Source organism: Leucopleurus acutus (genome assembly GCF_964270905.1).
Source record: "Leucopleurus acutus genome assembly, chromosome: 5".
Classification (NCBI taxonomy): Eukaryota; Metazoa; Chordata; class Mammalia; order Artiodactyla; family Delphinidae; genus Leucopleurus; species Leucopleurus acutus.
The window spans coordinates 125,263,731-125,290,749 of NC_139147.1; the positions used below are offsets into that span (position 1 = coordinate 125,263,731).

At 47.8% G+C, this 27,019-nt stretch overlaps 1 protein-coding gene across 5 annotated transcripts in view; it reads right to left on the reverse strand.

Annotated features, from left to right (window-relative positions):
- Window positions 1-27,019, reverse strand: part of MRAS (muscle RAS oncogene homolog) — a 58,331-nt gene that overhangs the window by 11,883 nt on the left and 19,429 nt on the right. For 4 of the 5 annotated variants that reach the window (XM_082840363.1, XM_082840364.1, XM_082840362.1 and 1 more), the window contains exon 2: window positions 21,350-21,560. In XM_082840363.1, coding sequence (XP_082696489.1) covers window positions 21,350-21,542 — 193 coding nt within the window. In that variant the 5' untranslated portion in view covers window positions 21,543-21,560. Of the gene's footprint in view, window positions 1-21,349; window positions 21,561-25,816; window positions 26,198-27,019 lie in introns of those variants that run through there. The other variant, XM_082840365.1, reaches the window with a different exon arrangement.

Consider the following 27,019-nt stretch of genomic DNA (forward strand, 5'->3'; position numbering starts at 1 on the left):
GCCTACAGAAAAGCCTCATAAAGCCAGTGATCGACTCTGCCGCAAAACCCCTCTGGAGTCCCCAGACCTAGGCTTGGAGCCCTGCTGCAGCCCTTACAAGCTGATTCTCGGGAAAGTCACCTGACTCTCTGAGCCTCCATTTTCCCCTTTGTAAAATGGACACAATGGGATTTCCCTGGTGGCGCAGTGGTTAAGAATCCTCCTGCCCTGCAGGGGACACGGGTTCAAGCCCTGGTCCGGGAAGATCCCACATGCCGCGGAGCAACTAAGCCCGTGTGCCACAACTACTGAGCCTGTACTCTAGAGCCCGCGAGCCACAACTACTGAGCCTGTGCTCTAGAGCCTGCAAGACATAACTACTGAGCCCGTGTGCCACAACTACTGAGCCTGCGCTCTAGAGCCCGTGAGCCACAATTACTGAGCCTGCGCTCTAGAGCCCGTGCTCCGCAACAAGAGAAGCCACCGTAATGAGAAGACTGTACACCACAACCAAGAGTAGCCCCTGCTCGCCGCAACTAGAGAAAGCCCGCACGCAGCAACGAAGACCCAACGCAGCCAAACATAAAAATAAATAAACTAAAAAAAAAAAAATGGACACAATGCCTCTACCTTGCAGCTCCTTTGGAGGAGAGCCCTGGGACAAGCCTGATGGAAGCCCCAAGAGGCCATCCCCGGGTCAGGAAGGGTCCTCAGTCTCTGTGCGGACAGACGCCAGGCAGGGCGAGGAGAAGCAGCAGCCCCCTGAGAGCCGGGGCCCTCGCCACCTAGGATGCGGCTGCTACAGGGTGGTGGGATGTGGGAGCTGAGGCAGCTGGGGAGACGGAGGCTGCGGGGGGAACCTCTCCACAAAGGCTCTTCCCCCCAACCCATCCATCTCTTCCACTACCCGCACCGCTATTCTCCAGAGATAAAATGCTCTCCCTGACTGTTTCAGAGAGAGGTCACAGCCTCAGCGGCGTAGCGGGCGGGGGTGTCTCCCTTTAGACCTGCAAGCCTGGCCGGCTCCAGCCCTGTGGGCATTGTGAAATCTGAACCCCTCAGCGGCCTGCAAGCCCCTGCCCCAGACTCACTTCCCCTCTCCTGCACGCAGCGGAGCGGCTAGTTACCGATTTCGAAGCCGGGTTCTGGGCTGAGTTTGGCTCCTCATATCCTTAGAGTGTGACCCTGGGCAAGCTCACTTCTCTGTGCCTCCTCTTCCTAAAATGGGGCTCGTCGGGGCTGTTTTGAGTGAATGTACTCAGGCCCTCGGAGCAGTGCTGGCACAAAGAAGCCCTATAGGAGCGTCTGCTGTGAGCCTGTGTCCTCTCCCACCTCCGGGCCTGGGACTCCTTCCCCCAGCCACCCCTCCTCTCTGCTCCCCTAGCTTGGTGAGCAGGCTCTGACTCACAGAATTCTGCTCCTGAGCCCCCATGACTCTCACCACCCCCATACAGACCCTTCATGATGCTGTTCTCACTGCCCATGAACAGGCCCCCAGCTGGACTGTTAGTTCCCAGAGGCAGGGACCTGGTTTGTGTGTCACTCATCTACTCAGAGCCTGGCACAAACAGTACTCAAATAGTAGTTGAATGAATAAATGAATGTGAAGTCTATTTGGTTTCATGTATCCATTCATTCATTCAGGAAATATTTGAGAGCCTACTGTGTGTCAGGCAGTGTTCTAGGCACTATGGATACAGGGGGAATGGGGCAAAATCCTTGCTCCCATAGGACTTACATAATACTCTGATAGGAAGGCAGATAAATGAATGGATAATATTATATCTAGTAAAGATGAGCACATACTATGAAGAACAATGGCACCAGTTCAAGGAAACTGGAAGAAGTTGGTGTCGTTTTGGATAGGGAAGGATGGCGTCTCTAGGAGAAGCTTTTGAACAGTGACTAAATGATGGGGGAGGGGGAGCCACGTGGCCGAGGGCAAGAGCATTCCCAGCAGAGGGAACACAGTGCGTGGAGGTGTGCAAGGGCAGGCCCGCTGGCCTGGGAAAGCGGAGGGACTGGTGAGTGGAGGATAGGAGGTGGGGGCAGGCGATGGGGGGTGTGGGCTGCTGCACCGGGGTAAGGCTGACTTCATTCTAAGCAAGAAACGGGCCACCGCAGAGACTGGGCCAACGAGCGAAATGATCTATAGGACATTTGAAAAGTTTATCTTGGTTGTTGGGAAAACCCAGACCAAGAGTAGAAGCAGCGGCACTAGGTAGGAGGTTATGCCATAACCAGCAGGACAGGATGGAGGGCTGGACCAGCGGTGGGATGGGGTGGACGCTGTGAGAAGTGACCAGGCTTAGGCCACTTTCTAAGACAGAGCCAACAGGAGCGGGGCGTTCTGGGTGGAAATATGCAGACGTGGGAGTGGGAGAGAAGAGTGTTGAGGACAGTGGCTGTCTGGGGCCTGGGCCAAATGAATGGTGGTGTCATATCCCGAGGTGGGGAAGACGGTGAAAAAAGGGTTGGGAGGGCTGAGTTGTTTTTTTTGTTTGTTTGTTTGTTTTTTTTTTGCGGTACGCGGGCCTCTCACTGTTGTGGCGTCTCCCGTTGCGGAGCACAGGCTCTGGACGCGCAGGCTCAGCGGCCATGGCTCACAGGCCCAGCTGCTCCGCGGCATGTGGCATCCTCCCGGACCGGGGCACGAACCCGCGTCCCCTGCATCGGCAGGCGGACTCTCAACCACTGCACCACCAGGGAAGCCCAGGGCTGAGTTTTTGACACACACTTCAGAACCTCTCAGACTCCTATGTGGGTTTCAAATAGGCATTTGCAGACTTCAGTCAGAAACTGAGAAGAGGGGCAAGAGATACAGATGTAGGATATATCCATCTACATGTGTGTGGATGGCAAGGAAAGCCACAGGACGGGCTATCCAGGACCCCCAGGAAGCCACGTCTCCTCAGGAGACATCTTGAGCCCGTGCCTGAGAAAGTGACCTCGTCCCCACAGCCTGTCGCCCCTGCACACCCTCCTGAGTCACTCAGCATGGCCGAGGGGCAAGGCTCGGCGGACACACGGACCCAGGCTGTGCCCCACGCACAAGAGCCTCGGTCTCCTCATGGACGAAAGGCGGGGCAGGGCTCCTGGGTCTTCAGGATTGAGTTCTGATATCCTAGAATTCTTTGGTCTGGATATCAAATGAAGGGGCTAAGAAAATAAGATCTACAGCTGAGGACCAGTGGGGTGACTGAGGCAGTTTCCCCAATTTCCTAGGGAGGGGGTGGGGAACGAAGACTGCACCTTCACCCAGAGGGAGTGGAGCCTTTGGTCCTAAGTAAATCCCACTCAGAAATGCAATCAAGAAAACAGACGAAAATGGCATGGATTTGGCTGAAGTGGGGATGGGGAGGCCTGAACTGAATAGCAAAAGACATTCAGGTAATATTGTAGCTAATATGCTCATAGATTTTGAGGGTGTATATTATCCAAAACAAAAACTAGCGGTCTAAGATATTTAAAAATCTGATCATTCAGAACTTAAAAAAAACGATTCAACAGGGAGTTGAAAATCAAAATGGACCCTCTAGAATGGAGAAAAAGTCATTTCAGACATTGATGGCCTTAGAAACTACATTACCCACAGTTTCTAAGAGAATTCTTGGAGGATATACACCAGCAAAGTGAAAAACAGATCCACGAAAGAAAGACGAGTGGTATTATAAACAATGGTACCAATGGTATGCAAAGGAAACAGCAAAACCTAAGAGTTAAATTTAAATAAATATAACACAACTTGGAGAAAATGAATGGCAATTTAGAACTAAAATCTATGCTGATCTATATGTGAGGGTATGGGCTGGGAAAAAGTAAGTCATTACTAAAGTGCTTGCCTTATCTGGGAAGAGTTTAAAGATATTGATTACATCCAGATGTTGATAGAAAAACATAAGTATATACACACATATGTATATAGAATAACCACCTGAAATAAAACTCAAAGCTTCCTAATCATTAGAGGAAAGAAAAACAGGACTAAGTAAACGGGACCAATCCAATGAAACTATACAAAAATAAGAAAGTTTAAAAAGTAGACATGAGGGCTTCCCTGGTGGCACAGTGGTTGAGAGTCCCCTGCTGATGCGGGGGACATGTGTTCGTGCCCCGGTCCGGGAAGAACCCACATGCCACGGAGCGGCTGGGCCCGTAAGCCATGGCCGCTGAGCCTGCGCATCCGGAGCCTGTGCTCCGCAACGGGAGAGGCCACAGCAGTGAGGGGCCCGCGTACTGAAAAAAAAAAAAAAAAAGTAGACATGAAAGAAGATGGCAGAAATAAATCTATGATGAATGACAGTAAATGCAAATGGGTTAAATTCACCCATTAAAAGCAGATACTCAGTACAAAATCCACTTGTCTGCTACTATAAAAGACATGTCTAAAACAAAATGACACAGAAAGAGTGAAAAATGAAAAGATAAAAAAGGATATGCTAGCCACATGCATCCACAAAACAGAATTTAAGGCTAAGGAATTAAACAGAACAAACCAGGGTATTTATAATAGGAAAAAGTACAGCATCAAGAAATGCCAAAGTCATGAGTCATAAGCATATAAGAATGTTGCCTAAAATATATATATATATGTATAAAAAACTAATTTTTTAAAACAGTAGGAAATGACAAATCCCATAATCATTGTGGGAGAATTGAACAGTCCTCCCTTAGAGATAGAACAAGTGACTCCCAAAATAATGATTTATCGTTAAATAATACAATTCACAAATGTAATCTGAGAGACTGAAAGAATGAACTTTACATTCAAAACCATAAATATTTTCAAACGCACGTGAAATTGTCATAAAAATTGGCCATATATTAGGCCATAAATAAAAATTTCAACAAATTCCAGAAAGCATAAGTCATATGGGTCATCAGAAATGAACAGAAACATGAGTATAAAAGAAACTATCGGGCTTCCCTGGTGGCGCAGTGGTTGAGAGTCCGCCTGCCGATGCAGGGGACACGGGTTCGTGACCCGGTCCGGGAAGATCCCACATGCCGCGGAGCGGCTAGGCCCGTGAGCCATGGCCGCTGAGCCTGTGCGTCCAGAGCCTGTGCTCCACAACGGGAGAGGCCACACAGTGAGAGGCCCGTGTACCACACACACACAAAAAAAGACAGAGCCTGGGGAAGGGCCTCGTAGGCAGAGGAACAGCATGGGCAAGGGCCCGGGGGCTGGAAAGGAGAGAGCAGTGAGGAGGCTGGTGTGCTGGGGGAAAAGGTCTGTGTTGGGAAGAGGAGGGAGAAAGAGAAAGAGGAGACAGGGAGATCAGAGGCTGGGACCTTGGATCCTAAACTAAAATGTTAGAACTTGGGTGGCACTGGGGAGCTATTGAAGGTCCAGAAAGGAAAGAGATGTAGTCAGGGGAGAGAGAGTTTGGCATCCAAAGAGGGAGGGGGCTGAAGGAGGGTGCTTGTGAAGAGGTGGAGGAGGACCCCGAGCAGAGGCTACCAGGGTGTAAGCAAAGGCAGTGTGCTTCAGAGGGAGGGGAAAGAATGAACAGGGGCACCCCGAGGACATGGAACACAGGGAATGGGGGCCAAGGGGGGAGAGCAGAGTTGAGGGCGCCTTGGAAATTCCAAACCTTGGGCCCCAGGAAGGCAGGTTCAACCAGGGAGGAGTGGGGGCCGAGCTGGGCCTTGTCTGGTTTGCGGTCCACCCTTGCCCACCCCTCCCCTCCACATATCCTGCAAAAGCCTGGTCATAGGCCCCTGGTCAGCAGCTCTGCCTCCAAGACTTCTGGGGAGGCTGCAGAAAACGGGCAGCTATGCTTTAAAAAAAAAATCATGATTCTGCCTGCATCCCCCATGCCTGATGTCATGAAGGTAGGAGGACTCCTGAGACAGGAAGTATTAGTCACTGTGAGAGGTGTTCTGCCAATGTGTGCATGTGTGAGCGAGACAGACGGGCAGACAGACAGAGACAGACAGAGGCAGCCAGACTGGAGAAAGAGGGAGGAGAGAGACAGAGGGGGCCAGTGCTGTGCATCTCCATCCGCCCTGCCCCAGTCTTCCCACCCGGGGGTGGACGGGCCCTGCAGTGCTGCTGAGGAGGATTTAAGTGGAAACCCTGGAGCCGTTCTTGGATCTGGTGGATTCAGAAGCCGAGCCCACATGCTGGCGGGGATGGGGCCCCAGGCAGGCGGGCAGCCAGCATGGAGGCAGCACCTGCTTGGGTCCCTGCTGAACCCTCCCCCCATCCCCCTCCCTAGGTCTCTCCCTCTCCTTCCTCCTCCTCCTCCAGGGCTCCCAGAGGGAGGCAAACCCTGGCAAGGGGTCTGGTGGCTCTGACACTGGCCCACAGCTCAGGGTACAGTCCAAGCTCTTTGGCTAAGCGCAGTCCCACTCACTGTTCTGACTGGCGGCAAGCGCCGCGCTGGGGCTTTGCACACACACGTCCGTGCAGTCCTTTTCATGGTCCTGGAAAGAAGGTATTACTGTCCCCCTTGCACAGATGAGAAAACTGAGGCCCAGGGAGTTAAAGGGATCTGCTTAAGGCCACACGCTGGGGAGGAGGGTGCTCTAACTCCCCAAGGCCCAGCTGCTTCAGCTCATCCAGGCTGTTTGCTTCAACCAGAGGGTGTGGACCTGGCCGGGCTGTGTCTCGACTCCAGGCCTTTGCCCAGCCATGACTCCAACCAGAATGCCCTCTTGGGGCTCCCCCCAGCTGCCCTCCAGAAGGGCTACAGCCCTCCTCCTCTCCTGAGGGCCCCGCCGGCCTCTGACCTCCAACCTCCGTCTTTGAACCCTTGCTGGTGTGTGTGGCTCTGGTTCCTCCCGGACTGTGCCTCTAGGCCGGGCTCAGCTCCCCACCAGGTGGTGGAACCCCAGAGCGTGGGAGTCTGGCTTTCATTTCCCTGGGTCCCCCAAAAGCTTCAGCACCCAATGAAGGGCTCAAAAAATATTTACAGAATGACTGGACAAATCGCACGCACGCTACAGGAAATGCAGTTATTGTGTTCAAGCAGCTCACGCCAGCTGTAAGGGAAACCACTAAAAACAGACTTCTGAAGTCCTATAACTCACCCTTCAGGGTGAAGTAAGGGTTCTGGAATATGAAGCAACACAGATGACCATTTCTGGAGATAATATGCCTCCAAGGACCATGCGTGGTGTTTTCTATACCCTTCTCATGCACGGGCCCACTGTGCAAGGCAGGAGGGATGTGCCCATTTTACAGGGCAGTCAGGCAGCGAAGCCTGTGCTCTTCCTAAGAAAAGACTGCCATTAAGAAATGCCACCTCGTTGAGGGTCAATAGTGATGAAGCCTCCCCTTTCTGGGAGAGGGTGTGCACGGGGCAGGCTGGGTGCCGGGCAGAGGGCTGGATGCATCGACCAGGCACTGTTCCCAGAAAAAGGGCCGCTCTCTCCTTCTCCACAGTGCTGGCCCAGTGTGGGAGCCAGGCCGCTCTAAGGGGAGGGAGCTAAAACCCAGTGGCAGGCGCCAGCTGGTTCCCTGGCGATGGGGGAAGATTTCCTCTGGCAGTGGCCCCAACCTTGACTAGCTGACCCCAGGGGAAAAGTGCTGGCCACCGGCCCCAGGGGACACTTGTTCTCATGACCATACCGCTGCAGCTGCAGGAGTGGGGTAAAGTGGGGGAGGTCTTGGGAGACGTTTCCATGAGGCCCACAGATTCATGGACTTGGTGGGCACATTGCATGTGTGGGTGCACACCCTTTCAGGGAGGGGATCCATGGCTTTGTGGGATTCTTAGAGGAGCCTGGACCTCCCCGCACCCCACCTCCATGTCGCTCTCAGGGAGGGAAGAGAAGAAAGAGGGGAAAGAGCAGCAGCGGGGCTCACCTGTGTAACCAGGGACCCAGGAGCATCCCAGAGACAGTTGGGGGCCTGGGTCCCGGCCTGGCTCTGCCAGTCCCTGAGTGAGGAGCTGGCAGCAGTGTCCCCAAGGCCTGTGAAGAGGGGCAGGCCTAAAAGGAGGGGTGAGGACGGAACACCTGAGGTTTGTGGGGATGGAAGACCAAGTCCTGGAGGCTATGCCTCCTCCCCCCACCCCCACCTGGTCTCCCCAAACCGTTCACCTACTCCACATCTGCCCCTGGGCAGCCACGTGGAGCCAGGAGGAGAGAGCTCGGCTGAGCTGGCCTGGTTCCCTTAGAGCAGCTCGCAGGGCACCCTTAGAACACCCACTAGATCTAAACACATCCCCATCCAGTCCCTCCATTCTCAGGCCACCATTTCCCACCACTTACTCTCTCCTCAAGCCTCCACCCCCGGCTGAGGATCAGAAACAGATTATCAGGAGCTAAACTCCACAAGTGTCCAAACCAACCCGCCTTGGAGACAGCAGAAGCCTCATACACTGCAGGTGAGGAAAGTAAAATGATGCAGCCACTTTAGAAAACAGGTTGGCAGTTCCTCAAAATGTTAAACCGAGTTACCACAGGACCCAACAATTCCGCTCCCAGGGGTGTACCCAAGAGAACTGAAAACACATGTCCGCACAAAAACTTGCACACCAATGCCCACAGCAGCATTATTCATCATAGACCCAAAGCGGAAACAACCCAAGTGTCCATCAACTGATGAATGGATAAACGAAATGTCGTCCCTCCATATACAGCTGACCCTTGAACAGCATGGGTTTGAACTGAGCAGGTCTATTTATACCATTTATACGGGGATTCTTTTCAATAAATATACAAAAATATATGTGTAGAACATCGTGTGCAAGACTTGTATTGAAGTGGATGGCCTATCCTTACATTAGGCATAAGGTGAGTGATATTTAAAGTTACTAATCTGTTAGTTTTCTTATTGTTTTATAACTTTGCTTTCGAAGAATTACATAACTGCAGAGTATGTCTCTTCCCCTCCTCAGCTTGTAATTAGAGAAACTGCGTATCAGTCTATCATCACGAGTAAGTGGTTTCTAAAAAAAAAGTAACAGTGTTTCCAGTACTGTATTATGAATATGACTGTAATACTGTATGCTGTAAAAACTTTATAACGCTTCATTCATTAGTGTTAAAGCTAGGCTACTGGGAAACAGCTGTATCGGTTACACTAGGCTACCATAAAGTGCTCATGTCGCTGCTTCTTTGTTATCAATGCATGAATCATTATACCTGTGTATAAATATGAACTTCTTTTTCATAGTATCCTTTCATTTTTGATGTTTAGTGTTAGTAACACATATAATATCTACAGTGCTTTGTATCCTATAAGACAAAAGTGATGTAGGTACTGACAGACAGATATAAACAGATGACATAAACTTATGGTATTGATAAATACAGTACTGTAAATGTATTTTCTCTTCCTTATGATTTGCTTAATAACATTTTCTTTAGCTTACTTTATTGTGAAAATACAGTATATAATATATGTAACGTATAAAATACACGCTAATCGACAGTTTATGTTTTTGGTAAAGGCTTTGATCAGTAGCAGGCTATTAGTAGTTAAGTTTTGGGGGAGTCAAAAGTTATAAGCAGATTTTCAACTGCGAGGGAGGTCGGTACCCCTAACCGCCACGTTGTTCGAGGATCAACTGTACTAGAATATTATTCACACATAAAAAGGAATGAAATCCTGAGACATGCTACAACATGGATGAACCTTGAAAGCACTGTGCTAGGGGACAGAAACCAGACACAAAGGTCACATGTTATATGATTCCACACATGTGAAATGTCCAGAATGGGAAAATCCATAAAGACAGAAAGGAGATGAGTGGCTTGGGGACTGGGGGGAGGGGAGGGTGGGGGGAATGACGGATGATGGGTGTGAGTTTCCTGGAGGGTGATGAAAATGTCGAGGATGAGACAGTGGTGATTCCAGGGCTCGCTGATCTGTGAAATCTGTCAGCAGTTTGTGATTGCACACCTTTGTGTATATACTATCAGCCGCTGAACTGTACACTTTAAAAGGGGGGGATTTTACACGGGAATTATATCTAAATTTTGAGGGAAAAAACCCACCTCCCTTCTCTGAAATATGTGCTCCGCCTTCCCCTCTCTGCGGTGGACGCCCCGGCCTACTCCTGTCCAAGACCATCATCCCTCCAGCTGCCCACTGGATCCTGTCCCCTGTCACCCATGGAAGCACATTGCTACTATTTTGTCTCCTCCCCCTCCTGCATCATCCGTTTCCCTATTGGTTCATTTCCATCAGTATGTAAACATGGTATAATTTCTTTCACCTTAAAAGAAATGAACAAAGATAAAGAAGAAAAAATTAAAAATAAAAAACCCCTCCCCTTGACCTCACACCTTACAGCTACTGTGCATTTCTCTCGTCCTCTTTACAGCCACACTCCTTGACTGATCTGTTTTTACTGCCTGCCCTTCCTCTCCTCCACTCTCTCTATTTTTTTTTTACATCTTTATTGGAGTATAATTGCTTTACAATGGTGTGTTAGTTTCTGCTTTATAACAAAGTGAATCAGTTATACATATACATATGTTCCCACATCTCTCCCTCTTGCGTCTCCCTCCCTCCCCCTCTCCACTCTCTTGAACCCACCGTTATCAGGCCACTCTATCAAAGCTGAGCTTGTCAAGTCACCATGACCTCCGTGTCACTAAATCCAGTGGACACTTCGTGGTCCTCATCCCACTGGATCACTCACCAGCATCTGATGCACTTGATGGTTCCCTCCTTTTTGAAGAGCCTTCTGCACTTGGCCTTGGTATGTCACTGCATCTTGCTTCTTCTCTGACCCTAATCACTCTCTGAGCATCAGTGGGTCGCTGCGCTCAATCCCGGGACCCTGTCTCTAAACACGTTCACTTTCTCAGAGGTCTCCTGTCTCATGGCTTCATGTGGCAACTCCCAAGTCTCCATCTCCAGCCTGCACACCTCCCCTTACTCCAGACTCAGACCCCAGGTGCTGGTTTGACTTTTATTTGTATGTGTGAAAGGCATCTCAGATTTCACACATCCAGAATTAGACTCTTAATTTTTCCCTCAAACTTGCTTTTACCAGTCTTTCTAAGCTTTTTTAAAAAATTTATTTTAAAATATTTTTAAAAATTTATTTCATTCAAGTATAGTTGATTTATCAGTCTTCCTAATCTTGATAAACGTAACTCTATTCTACCCGTTGTCCAGGTCAAAGGCTCTTCCCTCCATACTCCTACCCCATCCCACATACTCCATCGACAAATTCTGTTACTTCCTCCTTAAAATACATCCAGACTCTCTTTCTCACCACCTCCTTTATCGATGCCCTAGTCTACCATTAGGAGCTTCTTAACTGGTCTCCCTAGTTCTGCCCTGGCTCCTCTCTGGTCTATTGTCCACACCACGGCCAGAGTGAGCCTTTTATACATCAGTCAGACCATGCCCGTCCTCTGCTCAAATCCCTCCAGTGGCTTATTTCCCTACAAGGCCCTAGACGATCACTGCCCCCTAGCTATCTCCCTGATGTCTCCTATTAGCTTCTCTCTCACTTCCTCTGCACTCTAGCCTCCTAGCTATTCCCCAAACACATCCCTGCCTCAGGGCCTTTGCACCTGATTCTCTGTCCAAGATTCTCTCCCCCCAGGTACAGGCACAGCTTTTCCCTTCAGGTCTCTGTTCCAACACCACCTCATCGGGAAGGCCTTCCCTAATGGGCACAGATAAGATAGCAACCCTGTCCTCACTGTCTATTCCCTTCTACCTTGCCTCATTCTCCTTCACAGCATTCATCGCCACCTGACACAGTACATATTTGTTTATGCCCTGTCTCCCCCATTCTACCAGAAGCTTCATGAGAGCAGGGCCCTGGCTTTGCCAACTGCTGCACGCAAAGCGCCCCAAAGACAGCAACAGGTACCCAGAAGTATTTCTAGAATGAACTAGTGAATAGTCCCACATACATACGTCTCGGGGACCGATCCACACAACACTGGAGGGGAGAGGTGGAAGCTCCAAGTCAGGGGATTAAGCCTCACTCTGGACCTCCCCAGATGCAGGCAGATGGGTCAGTGACCCCTCATCTGCACGTGTGATAGGACCTATTCTTGAAAGCACCAAGCCACTCTCTGAATATAAATCATATTAGAACAGCCCTAGCAACAAAAGCATTACCGAGGCTTTCTATGTGCTGAGCTTCACAAGGCGCTGCATTCCCTCCGTCACTCAACAAACAATAACTAAGCACCCAATAGGCGCTGCTGGCACCAGAGATACAATGGTGGGCAAAGTCTCCCTCCTGAAGGAGCTTACAATCTGTGATGTTTCTTTTTTTTTTTAACTTTTTATTTTATATCGGAGTATAGTTGATTAACACTGTTGTGTTAGTTTCAGGTGTCCAGCAAAGTGATTCAGTTATACATATACATGTATCTCAACAGTAGTACTGCTGCGTACTGGCTGGACCCTGTGCTAAGTGCTTCACGGGGATTGCTTTATTTCATCCTTGTAGCAATCCTGCTAAATTGAGATTAGTGTCTTCACTTTACAGGTGAGTACAGCTGCTCTTCGGCCAGTACACACCAGTGCTACTGCACCAGTGGGTGAAATGGTAAAATACTTCCGTACCATCGGAAAATTGCTGCCACCGCTGCTACCCTGTGTCCCCAAGAGCCCTCCCCCTGGGAACGCAGACCTTCTGCTCCCGCAGCTGTCCAGCAGTAGCTGCTAACACTGCTGAGGGCAGAAGGAGCGACAGCGACCAGGCTTCAGGGTCAGGAAGGGCTTTCTACCAGCAAGCACCGCCCCAGGCACCTTGGAGATCAGTGAGCTCTGCGTCACTGGAAGCATTCAAGCAGTGATGGCTGATGGAGGTGAGATGAAGGGTCAGGCAGAGAGGCCTGCGGGGCTGAGTTGCATAATCTCAGGCCAGCGGCCATGCTCCCTCAGAAAGGAAAAGAAAGAGGGAAATCCCTCCCACATCACTGTGGGCAGGGAAAGGGGAAGATGGGTGGGAGGACGGGTGGAAGGACGGCCAGCTCTGCCCATACCCCCCTCTTAGTGGGGGCCACAAGGAGGGGTCTACTCTGAAGTTGGCCTAAGGGCTGCTGAGCATAGAGCCCACCATGCAAAGCCCCCAGCTCAGAAAAAACTCTCAGTAAGTGTTCCTGTCCTCTTGCTGCCCTACCCACGTCCTCCTCCCCCCACCTCCCCAGAAAGAATGTGGATTCAAGTGTTCAGGGAAAAGCCAGGTCCAGGCCCCTCCGTGAAGACAACAGCACTTGTGTCTGCGGTTTGGGCAGAAGCCAGGGTGGAAACGTCCCAGCTTCTGAGGGTGCAGGAGGGGAGCCAGGGTTTTCGCTCTTTGCAGAGACTAAGCCCTTGCCGGGGACAGAGTGGCTGCAGAGCGGGGCCCAAGAGCCCCTAGGTGGGAAGGGGTGTCCGCAAGGCCACTGTCCTCTGTCGATGGAAGAAAGATGCCAGCTTCCAGAGGCTGGCTGGGCAGAGGGCGGGGCTGGCAGCCATGTGGGTGGGAAGGCCCAGATTGTTAAGTGGGCAGAAGATTTGGTCAATATCCTACCCTGCAGGACTGAGGCTTGGGCCAGAGTGGGAGGCAGGCTGACAGGATGGGACGTACTTGGCAGAGTGAGGAGGCCCTAGGCCTGGCTCTGCCTCTAGAGAGGTCTGAGCCCGGCAGTCACTTCTCCATCTGCACTGCAGTTTCCTCAGGTGTAAAGTAAAGGGGGCTGATACCACAGCGCTCAGGAGCCTTCCAGCTCCAAACAGACTGGAAGAACAGGCAGGCAAGCACTCCAAGACAAAAGAAGTGAGAGCAGGGACTGGAGCAGATATCTGTACGCCCACGTGCACAGCGGCTTTGTTCACGATGGCCAAAACGCAAATGTCCATTGCCGGATGAGAGGCTCAACAAAATGTGGTAGATGCATAAAGTGGAATATTATTCAATCTTAAAAAGGAAGGGAATTCTGGCACATGTTATAACATGGGTGAACCATGTGGTAAGTGAAATAAGACAGTCACAGACGGATATTGTATGATTCCACTCGTACGGGGTCCCTAGAGTAGTCAAAACCATAGAGACAGAAAGTAGAATGGGGGTTGCCAGGGGCTGGGGCTGATGGGGAAATGGGAGCTCTTGTTTGGCAGGTACAGGGTTTCAGCTGGAGGAAATGCAAATGTTCTGAAGATGGATGGGGGTGATGGTCGCAGAACAATATGAATGTACTGAATGCCACAGAACTGTCCACTTAAACATGCTGAAGATGGTCAGTTTTACATTACGTATATTTTACCACAATAAAAACAAAAACAAACACAAAACTCCAGGACTTTGGGCATCCCTGGTGGTGCAGTGGTTGAGAGTCTACCTGCCGATGCAGGGGACGCGGGTTCGTGCCCCGGTCTGGGAAGATCCCACATGCCGCAGAGCGGCTGGGCCCGTGAGCCATGGCCGCTGAGCCTGCGCGTCCGGAGCCTGTGCTCCGCAGCGGGAGAGGCCACAGCAGTGAGAGGCCCGCGTACCGCAAAAAACAACAACGACAACAAAAAACCTCCAGGACTTTGACTAAGGCTCGGGTCTTCCTGATTCATGAAGCCGGAGAACTGGGGTACGGGGAGTCATACAGCTGACAGACAGGGTGACGGGGTCCAAAGTCACAGACCCCCGAAGAGGGAGATGGGGAGCCGATGCAGCCCCACAGCGCAGAGGTGGGACCCAGATGATGAGGAGGCGATGCCCCCAGAGTTGGGCCCTTAACACTGGAAGGTGAGACAAAGGTCCCAAACCCTTGTGGGAAAGAACACAGAGCAGGCTTGCTCCAATGTTGGGGGGCCCCACAGACACTGGAGAACCTGGCTGCTGGCCCCTGAGGTCGGCCATCTCCTGTCTTTTAGATTCTGCGAGCACCAGGGCAATGAGACTCCTTGAAAGACAACAAGAAATAGGTTTGTAAGTGGGAAGACTGAGACTCTTCAGTATGGAAACCACAGAGAAGGCCCCCTGAGCAAGTTTGAGCATCTCTGCTCTGAGATTCGGATCAGAACTGGAGCCCCTGGTCCTCTGAAGACCTTGGGCAAGGAGCTGGAAGGGCAGGTGCGTGTCTGCCGACCCTGATAGTCCAGGCCACGCCCCCTTCTCCCTGGGATTTCAGCTCCATTCCCAGAGGCGCAGGGACCAACTGTGTGAGGTGGGAGAGGTTTTCCCACCCAGCCACACTGACGGACAGTATAGGAGACAAAGGGAGGTTGAAACCATTGCTGGCTGTGTGACTCCCTCCGTGCTTTATTTTTATAGTGATAACAAAAGTAGCTACCACAATAGTGTTTGTAAGGATGAACAGTACATAGCACGGGCCTTCCACACAGTAACTGCCCAACAGATATCATTATTGTCTCCTCCTGTTCATCATCATTATCAAGCTGCCATGTTTTTCTCTTTCTGAATTTGGAAGAAGAGAAACCCCAGAGTTCAGAGTGCTTGGCAGGCATCCCAGGCTTAGCACCTCCCCCGGGATGCTGTGGGCTCCAGGGAAGAAGGATGTCACGGGTAGTCCCGTCCATCCCAGGGCAGCCAACAACCCCAGAAGAGTTCAGCCCCAGTAGGGGTCAGAGTTACACCCAAGCCTAATACAACCAGCCTTTGATTAAAGTTCCCCAAATATGGGACAACCTTTTAAATGCCAGACTAATTAGTATTTAGCTGTAATGCTTTAAGTCTTTCTTTTCTTAAAACAAGACCTAATTGAGTAGAGAAGTGTGCTAATCTGGGAATCCAGTACCTACTCCTGAGGCAGGCCTGGGTGGGCAATGCCCTAAATCAGGCCTGATTCTGGGGGCAGGATCAGAGGCGTAGCACCTAAGGGGAGCCCAGGAGCTTCAGAACACAAGCTCTGCAAATTCACACTTATAAAGTAATGCTGTGGCCATGCTTCCTCCACTGCTCTAAATGTCATCCCCAAATCTTCCTAAAACCACCCTTGAGGAAAAAAAAATTTTTTTCTAGAAACAACCTTGGGTAATCTAATATCCAAAGTTACTTTTAAAAAATGTTAGAGGGACTTGCCTGGTGGCACAGTGGTTAAGACTCCATGCTCCCAATTCAGGGGGCCTGGGTTCAATCCCTGGTCAAGGAACTAGATCCCACATGCATGCCACAACTAAGAGTTCGCATGCTACAACTAAGGAGCCTGCATGCCACAACTAAGAAGCCCATGCGCCGCAACTAAGGAGCCCGCATGCAGCAACTCAGGAGCCATGTGCTAAGGAGCCGGTGCAGCCAAATAAATAATAAATAAATAAATAAATAAATAAATAAATAAACAAACATTAAAAAAAATCTCCATCATTAAAAAAAAAGTTAGAGAAGTTAATATGGCAGTAGATAGAAATAATATTTATTGAACCAGGCATGACGTTACTCTCTTACATATGCATTATGCAATGCTTTTCAGAATGTCTTCTGTGGAACTAGCCCAGAATGATGTGCAAAAAAATGGTCCTTTGGGAAACCCTAAGGATAATATATTCTTCCAATATACTTATAACGTATGTTTGTATATTGAAGGTTCTTTCAAGCCCTGCAGTAAAGAAACTGTTTACATTTATTTAACTCAGTATATCCCAAAGAGTGGTATATATTCAAATGGGTGATGCATGAGATGATTTTAGAAAGTGCATAAATGTTTTTAATTTTAATGGTTATATATATTTATTTTGATGTCAGTTGGCAAATAATATAGCTAGCACATCAAACCTATGATTGCACATATATTGCTCAGGACTCATTCGTTCACTCATTCCACAGACATTTACTGAAGACCTACTATGAGCCCGGCAGTATTCTAGATGTTGAGAATGTAGCAGTAAATAAAATAAAGTCCCTGCTCTCATAAATTTACTCCTTAGTGGGGAGTGACAAAAACTCAAACAAACAGAAAAATATATTGAACACATATATGTTCAACAGTAAAAGGCAGAATAAAGAAAAACAGTTGGGCAAGGGGACAGAAGTGACAGGGGTGGGGTGAGTACTAGTGTAGGGGAGACCTCTCAGACAAAGGGACACTTGAACGGAGAGCTAAATGAAGGAGACTGTCTTTCTGCAGGAAGAACGTGCTGGGCAGAGAGAACACCAGACACAAATCCCTGACGTGAGAATGTGCTTGGCACCTGGTGGAACGGTTCCAAGTTCCAGGGCGGCAGACAAACCCTAAGGGATGCTTTTTAAAATTAATTAAATCAAATTCAAATACCATAATATTTGCCCTTTTAAAGTGTATATACACAAAGTTGTTCTATTTTTTTAGAGTGATGATTTGGTTCTGGTTCTGGCCAAGATGAAGTACGGGGGGTCAGATTTACCTTCTCACCTAAACAACCAAAAAACAGACAAAATATAGGAAACTGGATTTCAAGACACTGGACATCAGGCAACAAAGGATGGTGACCCCTGAGAGATGGGATACAAAAGAGGGGAAGGCATGGGAGTTCCCTGGTGCCTAGTGGTTAGGATTCTGGGCTTTCACTGCTGTGGCCTGGGTTCAATCCCTGGTTGGGGAACTGAGATCCTGCAAGCCAAGGCCAAAACGAACAAACAAAAAACAGGGAAAGGCACCTATGAACGTTCAGCTTCCCAGCTTACTGCCCTGAGAGAGCTTCTAGGCCACAGTGTTGAAACCCAGGGATAAAGAATGTCATTTTATAATAATAAAAAGGTCAGTTCATCAAGAGGATGATCCAGCCTAAACATTTATGCACTTAACAACAGGGTGTCAAAATACACGCGGCAAAAACTGATCGAACTAAAAGGAAAAAAATAGGCAAGTCCACAATTAAACTGTGAAATTCAACACCCCTCTCTCAATAATTGACAGAACAAGTAGACAGAAGATCAGTAAGGATACAGAAGACTTAGAGAACACTACCAGCTTGATCTGGTTGACATTCGTAGAACACCCCACCCAACAGAGTGGAATACACATTCTTTTCATGTGCACATGGAATATTTGCCAAGATAGACCATATCCTGAGTCATAAAACAAGCCTCAATAAGTTTTAAAGAATTCAAATAATATATTGTATGTTTTCTGACACAATGAAACTAAAATAGCAATCGATGACAGAAAGATCTCTGGAAAATTCCTAAATAGTTGCAACTAAATGATACACTTCTAAATAACCTAAGGGTCAAAGAAGATATAAAAAGGGAACTTGGAAAGTATTTTTAACCTAATGGCAATGAAAACACAACATATTAAAATTTGTGGGATACAGCTAAATGAGTAGATAGGGGGAATTTATAGCACCAAAATGAATATCTTATTAAAGAAATGTTCAAATCAATGACATCAGCTTCCACTTTAAGATGTTAGAAAAATTAGAGCAAATTAAATCCAAAGTAGGAAGGCAAAAGGAAACACTAAACATAAGAATGGAAATCAATAGAATTAAATGGGAAAAATCAATTTACTGGTTCTTTGTGAAAATCAATGGCATTGATTTTCAAATCTCTAGCCAGCCTGATTAGGAAAAAAGAGAAGACACAAATTACCAATATCAAAAATGAGAGATGTAACATCACTACAAATCCTACGGAATACAAAAGGATAATAAGAGAATATTATGAACTTGATGCCAATAAATTTGATAACTTTGATGAAACGATCAAGTTTCTGAAAGGCACAAACTACAAAAGCTCACTGGAGAAGAAATAGATAATCTGAATAGCCCTATATCTATTAAAGAAATTGAATTTGCAGTTAAAAACCTTCCCACTAAGAAAACTCCAAGCCCAGATGTCTTCATAGGTGAATTCTACTAAACATTTAAGGAAGAAGTAATATCAATGTCATTGAAATTCTTCCAGAAAATTGAAAAAGAGAGAATACTTCCCAAGTCATTCTATAAAGCCCGAATTACTCAGATATTACAAGAAAACTACAGACCAACATCTCTCAAGAACACAGATGGGGCTTCACTGGCGGTACAGTGGTTGGGAGTGGGCCTGCCAATGCAGGGGACACGGGTTTGAGCACTGGTCCAGGAGGATCCCACATGCCGCAGAGCAGCTAAGCCCGTGAGCCACAACTGCTGAGTCTGTGCTCTAGAGCCCGTGAGCCGCAGCTACTGAGCCCACGTGCCACAACTGCTGAGGCCTGCATGCCTGGAGCCTGTGCTCCGAGACAAAGAGAGGCCACCGCAGTGAGAGGCCTGTGCACCGCAGTGAAGAGTAGCCCCTGCTTGCCACAACTAGGGAAAGCCTGTGCACAGCAACGAGGACCCAATGCAGCCAAAAATAAAATAAATAAAATAAATTTATTAAAAAAAAAGAACATAGATGCAACAATTCTAAAAAACTTTTAACAAATCAAAGCCAACAATATATAAAAAGATAATATATCATGACCAAGTGGGGTTTATCCCAGGAATACAATCTTGGTTTAACATTAGAAAAACTAATCAATGTAATTTACCATATTAAAGACTAAAAAAGAAAAACCCATATGATTATCTCAATAGACACAGAAAAAGCATTTGACAATATCACATTCCTGATAACATTCAATGTCATTCATAACATTCATTCCTGATAAAAAACTCTCAGCAAACTAGGAATAGAAAGCAACTTCCTTGACGTGATAAAGGGCATCTATAAAAACCCTACAGCTAACAGTATATTTAATGCTGAAAGACTGAAAGCTTTCTCCTGAAGATCAAGAACAAGACAAGTGTGTCTTTAAGTCAATGAAATAAGGCAAGAAAACGAAACAGAAGTCATCCAGATTGGAAAGGAAGACGTAAAACTATCTTTACTCACAGACATGATCATCTCTGCAGAAAACCTAATAGAACCCATAAAAAAGCCACTAGCACTAATAAGTAATTAGCAAGGCTGCAAGTTACAATATATAAAATTCTATTGTATTTCTATATACTGGCAATAAACAATTGAAAACTGAAATTAAAAAAAACAGTATCATTTATAATACAGAGGTAAGTATAAATCTGACAAAATATGTAAAAGGCCTATGCACTCAAAACTACAGAACAATTGATAAGCGAATTAAAGAAGACTTAAATAAATGGAGAGAGATACTGTGTTCGTGAGTCGGAAGGCTCAACATTGTTAGGATGTCAATTCTCCTCATATTCATCCATACGAATATGAATCAACGCAATCTCAATCAAAATCTAGAATCTTAGAATTTAACTGATTCTAAAATTCATACGGAAATGCAAAGGACCTAGGCTAGCCAAAACAACTTTGAAAAAGAATGAAGTTGGAGATTTAACAGTACCTGATTTCAAGACTTATTATAAAGCTACAGGTACCAAGACAGTGTGCTATTGGTGTTAAGACAGACAATAGATCAAACAGAATATATGGACAATCAATTTTCATCAAAGGTACAAAAAAGGCAATTCAGTAGGGAAAGGACAATCTTTTCAACAAATAGTGCTGGGACAACTGCATATCCATATACCAAAAAGATGAACTTTGTCCCATACCTCATACCATATACAAAAATTAATTCAGGATAGATCATAAACCTAAATATAAAATCTAAAACCATTAAACTTCTAAAAGAAAACATAGGAGAAAACCTTTGTGACCTTGGGTCAGGCAAAGATTTCTCAGACACAACAGGAAGCGGGGTGGAGAGTCACCTAAAAGAACAAACGGATAAACTGAACTTCATCAAAATTAAAAACTCTCGTCTTTGAAAGACACTGTTAAGAGAATAAAAAACAAGCCAAAGACTAGGAAAAAACATCTGCAAATCACATGTCTGAGAGAGGACTTGTATCCCAGTGGTTTTCAAATGTCATAGAATGACATTCTATGATTAATGGCTCTTTGCTTCGAGACTGAGATGGTATAAAGTAAGAATCAGTAAGAATCTAGAACAGTGGTTCTCTAACTTCATCACCTGAAGGGCTTGTTAAAACACAGGTTGCTGGGCCCCACCCTCAGAATTTCTGAACTGGTAGGGCTTGAGGGTTTTCATTTCTGATTAAGTTTCCTGCTGGTGCCCCTGCAGCTGGTCTGGCTACCACACTTTGAGAACTGCTACTCCGGACCAACTTAGACTAAACTAGAAACACAATGTCAGGCGCAAGATTCCCCACCCCACCCCAGGGACAATTATCAAATAAACTATGTTTATTAAGAGAAAAAATTGATTTCCCCCTTTTTAATTAGCTAGAGACATCTATAAATGTTAATCAGAGCTTCTGATGAGAGAGAAATAAACATGACATCACTGAGTTGGCTTGATTCTAGCCTTGCCTCTTGGTTGAATACACATTTTGGTTTCCACAGAGTTGTTCAGAATTCACCCTTGAAAACATACACAGCCTTATACCAGCCATCCCATAATGGCAACACAGAAGAAACTGGCATGCCCTGCTGAAGCCTATCGACTTTCCCTGACCCCCGCGTAACGCCCCACCCACAGGCAGGGCTGCATCGCGTCTCACCGTCCAAGATGGCCCACTGGTTGTCAATCTCTGTATGCTTCAGGTAGGAGTCTTCGATGGTGGGGTCATAGTCAGGCACAAAGATCTTCTGGAAAAACTGGATGGTGAGGGCGCTCTTGCCCACACCCCCATCTCCCACCACCACTAGCTTGTACGTGGGGAGGTTGTCACTGGGGACGGCACTGGTCGCCATGTTGCTGGTAGGTCAGACCTGGGGAGGCAAGACATGTGGAATGAGACAGGGGGCTGCTTCTTCTCTGACTCAGGGGAAAATATTCACGGGGCTTCCTCCTTTCTTACAGAGTAACAAATACTCCCAGTTGTAGAAAGTTTTGAAAATGAAGACATGCAAGAGAAAAGTGCTACCCCAGGTCCCTCACCCAGAGACAATAACTGTTAAAATGATTTATTCAACCATTTACTGAATGTCAACTATGTGCCAGGCCCGGTCTTGGGGATATAATGCCACACGGCCTTTAACCAGCCAAAGGCCATGTCAACGAAGTTTTTCCACCATCAAATTCCGCCCTAGTCCTGTACAGTTAAACACGTGGGCGTTAGTCTGAGCAGGGAGGGCAAGGAGGTTCGCCTTTCACAGCAACTCTGGTCATTGGACTGTGGTGCTGAGAAGAATGGGAGGCTGTCTGAGCTTAAAGGAAAAGACAGTCACAACAGCTTAGCACAGCTGAGCTCAGCGTCTCTGAGCCCCTTCCAACTCTCAGAATTCTGTGATCCTGGCTCTGTTCTCATCTCCTCAGCCTCTATCATGCAGAAAGTCATGTTAGACTCTTGTGACATCTGGTCAACCCCTCTTTTAGTTGGGGAGGAAGAAGAGGAGGATCAGGGATAAGTTTTATTTTGATGACGTTGAGTCCAGTTAAGGCAGTGGTTCTCAACCAGGGGCAATTTTGTCCCCCAGGGATATCTGCAATGTCTGGAAATATTTTTGGTTGCCAAAACCAAGTGGGTGCTCCCAGCGTCTAGTCAGCAGAGGCCAGGGATGCTGCTAAAGATCCTATAATGCCCAGGAAAACACCCCCAGAACACATCATTAACCATCCCAAAATGTCCATAGTGCCAAGGCTGAGAAACGTTGAGCTAAGCTGACTAGGCAGGGGCTGGAAATATGGGACCAGGATCCTAAAGAGCAACTGAGCCTGAACAGATAAGGACTGACTGTGTAGAGGTGATGGCAGAGCAGTGAAGAGTGACTTTGGAAACTGCATCACAAAGTACCAAGGAGGAGAGGCGGGCAGAGAGCATGGAAGGAGCATTCAGAAAAATAGGAGGGGAACCAGGATCTGTCACAGTGATGGAAGCCCAGGGTTTCCAGAAGGAGGAGGTTGACAGCACCGAAGGCTAAACACTGGTGCGGGATGAGGGAGGAGAGTCGCCTAAAGAACAATTTGAGGGTGTTGCCAGGGGCCTAAGATGCTAACTAGGGAAAAGCACAAACCACCTCTGGTAGGGCCATTCCTGGGTAGCTTCAGGACTCATAGAAGGGTAGGGGGGCAGGCAGCACGCCAGGGGACAACGAACTGTGTGTCCTATGTGCAATCACTGCTGCTCAGGAAGGCCACTGACTGAGCCATAGTTTCCTTACGTAATAGATTAAAGGGCTGGGTTTTCACAGTTGTTCTTAGCTCTAAAAGAGTCCTCCGTTCTAGATTTCAACAGAAAGGACGTTAGACACAAATGTAGGTTATGTGGCCACGCTGATTTGCATGGGGCTATAGGCGAGAGTCATTGCATAATCTTTTGCAGTTACTGAAGCTTGATGTTGACATTTAGGGTTTCCCTGCAGTGGCAGGGGAAGTAGGTGCTTTTACACGTTGTGGGTGAGAATGTAAATCTGTCCAAACTGGACTGAGAATACACTTGCATAAGTACATCAAAATTTAAAACAGACATATCCTCTCTCAAAGCTATACCACATGTGAGAATGTAGTCTAAGGAGGTAATCAGACAAGTGTACAAAGATGTTAAGAACAGGGGTAAAAATGGAAATAACTTAAATACTGGGGGGCAAGTTAAAGAAAAATTTATCCATACAATGCAATACTATACGGCCATTCAGAAGGACGATATTCCCTAGCCTAGAAAAGGTTTATAATATACATGGAAAAAAAAAAAGCCAGTCTGCAAAACAGCAAGTACATATGATTACACTTCCATGAAGCTACCATCTATGAATCTACATGTCTAGGGTGGTTCTAGGCATAGAGGGGATTGGCACGTAGCCGTCTCTACAGGAGACTTAGGGACACTTTCTAAGATTTTCAATTTTCTACAACAAGCATGTGTTCTATTTGTGTATCAGAAAAGCTGAACAGTATTAAAATATTTCCACCAAGCAGCCACATAGCACAGGGAGATCAGCTCGGTGCTTTGTGACCGCCTGGAGGGGTGGGATAGGGAGAGTGGGAGGGAGGGAGACGCAAGAGGGAAGAGATATGGGAACATATGTATACGTATAACTGATTCACTTTGTTATAAAGCAGAAACTAACACACCATTGTAAAGCAATTATACCCCAATAAAGATGTTAAAAAAAATATTTCCACCAAATAAAATGTTCGGGCCACCTGAAAATGTGCGATTCCCTCTCCTTCGAGTGGGGATTTAAAACTCCTTTGGTGCGGGATAGAAGGACCAGGTGCCAGCTGAGCCCCAGCATCTGGTTCCCCCATTCCCCCTAAGTGGGGATGACAGTGGGGTTAAGCTGAGCCTTCAACACACTGAGCTCTCCCACGTGACAGAGCTGGTGGTCCAAAGGGGCCAGAGGGGAGGTGAGGGAGACAAAAATGAACCGCTGTCCTAGCCTGGGGAGGATGGTGACACTAAGCCAGCATGAACGTGTCTGCCTATGAAAGAGGCTGTTTTTAAAGCTCCCTTCCAAGAAGATACAAATGCTCGGGCTTCCCTGGTGGCGCAGTGGTTGAGAGTCCGCCTGCCGATGCAGGGGACACGGGTTCGGGCCCCGGTCCGGGAAGATCCCACATGCCGCGGAATGGCTGGGCCCGTGAGCCATGGCCGCTGAGCCTGCGCGTCCGGAGCCTGTGCTCCGCAATGGGAGAGGCCACAGCAGTGAGAGGCCCGCGTACCGTGAAAAAAAAAAAAAGTGAAGTCAGAAAGAGAAAGACAAATACCGTATGCTAACACATATATATGGAATCAAGAAAAAAAAATGTCATGAAGAACCTAGGGGTAGGATGGGAATAAAGACACAGACCTACTAGAGAATGGACTTGAGGATACGGGGAGGGGGAAGGGTAAGCTGTGACAAAGTGAGAGAGTGGCATGGACATATATACACTACCAAACGTAAAATAGACAGCTAGTGGGAAGCAGCCGCGTAGCACAGGGAGATCAGCTCGGTGCTTTGTGACCACATGGATAGGTGGGAGGGAGGGAGACGCAAGAGGGAGATGTGGGAACATATGTATATGTATAACTGATTCACTTTGTTATAGAGCAGAAACTAACACACCATTGTAAAGCAATTATACTCCAATAAAGATGTAAAAACTAAATAAATAAATAAGCTCCAAGGATATGATGTATAGCACAGGGAATACAGCCAATATTTTATAATAGTTTTAAATGGAGTATAATCGATAAAAAATTTGAATCACTATGTTGTACACATGAAGCTAATATAATATCGTAAATCAACTATACCTCAATAAAAAAAATTAAAATAAATAAAAATGAAAGCTCCCTTCCCTTCTCGCTGGCAGCAACGTGAATAAAAAAATACTAAGTGGGTGGGAAGGTATCGGGAAGGAAAACCGTTTCCCTTGATTTTCTTCTCAAAATAAAATAAGATGAGAAATACACTAGTAAATATGATAGAGGACCAACCTTTGAGGCGGTGCTCAGACCACCCACAGCAGAACCACCTGGGGACTTGAAAAAAATCGCCCTCTGCTTGCGAAGCAAGGCAGCTGGCAGGAAATGGTCAGATGAGGGCTGATTTCCTTTCACAGTGCCCTGCACTCAGGAGTTGGGCCCTGAGAGACCACGGGGGGCCAATCTGGGGTTCCCTCCCACCGCAGACTCAGTGGAACAGGGTTAGAATGCACGGTTAACACAAACCTTGGACTGGGTCCCTCGTGGGGAGAAACCCTTTAGTGCTTCCCATGGCTGATGGGTCAAGTCCTCGCCCCTTCCCTGGACATTCAAGGCAGTCACTGGCTGCCATCGCTGACCTCTCCAGTGGGACCCACGTTGCAGCCCCTGACAGTACTCTCTCCCAAGCAACTCTGTGTTCCCCAGTGTGCCCTGTGGCCCTATGGAGCCCTCTGCCCACCCCACCTCCTACTGGGGCCCTGGGGAGAGCGCACACCTCTTCACAGGTCAGGCCCAGGCCGAGGAATCGCCTCTCGGGAGGCACCCCCTTCAACCCCGTGCCCCACAGTTCCTGCTGCAGAGCCCACCACCACACTTGAAGTTTTCTATACTTACTGTACACAACAGGGCAGGGATGCATCTCGTCCCTCCCTGGATCACCAAGGCCCAGCACCGCATCAGCAAGGACAGACGTCAGCTAGAGGAACTGGGGGCCCAACAATGGCCTTTCTGAACAACCATCAGACAACCCACCAGCCACAGCACTGGCCTCCCCACGCAGAGGGCTCAGGGGGCAGCTCTCCCAGCCAGGCCTTGGGACTGTCTCCCTCCTCCTCCCAAGTCAGACGGATCACACAGATAAGACCCTTCCTGGAAGCAAGTGTGAGCCCAGGTTTACAAAGGCGGGACCATGAGTCCAGAAAACCCCTCAATCTATAAGGGCTCTTGGCCAGATCTTCTCTTCATGCACATGTTTTTCCAGTCTTCAACCTCCCCCGAAATAATCCCTGACTAAAATGATGTCTTTGTAAACAGGGAGGGCAGTCAAAACGCCAAGGGGCGTGCACCACACTCCTACAAAATCGGCTGATCTCACGTGGTGTGGAGGAAGAATTTTTAAAGTCACCAGAGGCTATGACGAAAGTCACCACAGGATAAAATGTTGGTCGGTGCTTAAGGAGCAAACTGTTTCCATTTAGGACATCCCTCTCCTCTCCAGTCTATTCAACTAGACGGCACCTTGGAGATCATTCTAGAACGCTGGTTCTTCACCATTTGGGGGTCATAGATGGCCCCTTCGCGGTGGGAGGGTGGAATAAGGTGGGCCCGGGGCTCCCTTTAAAGTCTCGCTACCGTTTTTCCGTGCCTGATACTCTCCTGCCCACCAGCTGAGCGACCTTGGGCGAGTTAACCTTTCACAGCCTCAGTTTTTTTACTTGAAAGATGAGTTGGCTAGAGAATCATCCTTTGCAGGATTGCTCTAAGCGGGAAATTAAAATGTATGAGGCGAGCCCAGCTTAAAGAAGGTGCTCAAATGTTTGTTCTCTCGCCCTGTTTACTTTGTTCCCAGAAGAGGCGGACCCACAGTCTCCCTCCCTCCCTCCACTCTGAGGCTCCGCGGTTCCCAGCCTCCTCCCCCGCCCCCATCAGAAGCCCCGCTGCCACCTCAGCTCCCTTGCAGTCAGATTAAATAGGCTCGTGTGGCAACGTCACCCATCAGTTAGAACACTGTTTCCATGGGAAATGGCTCCGAGGTTCCAGACAGCCCACTCCACTCAGAAACCAACTTTTGGAACCGCAGCCCCTGGGCGGAGGAGG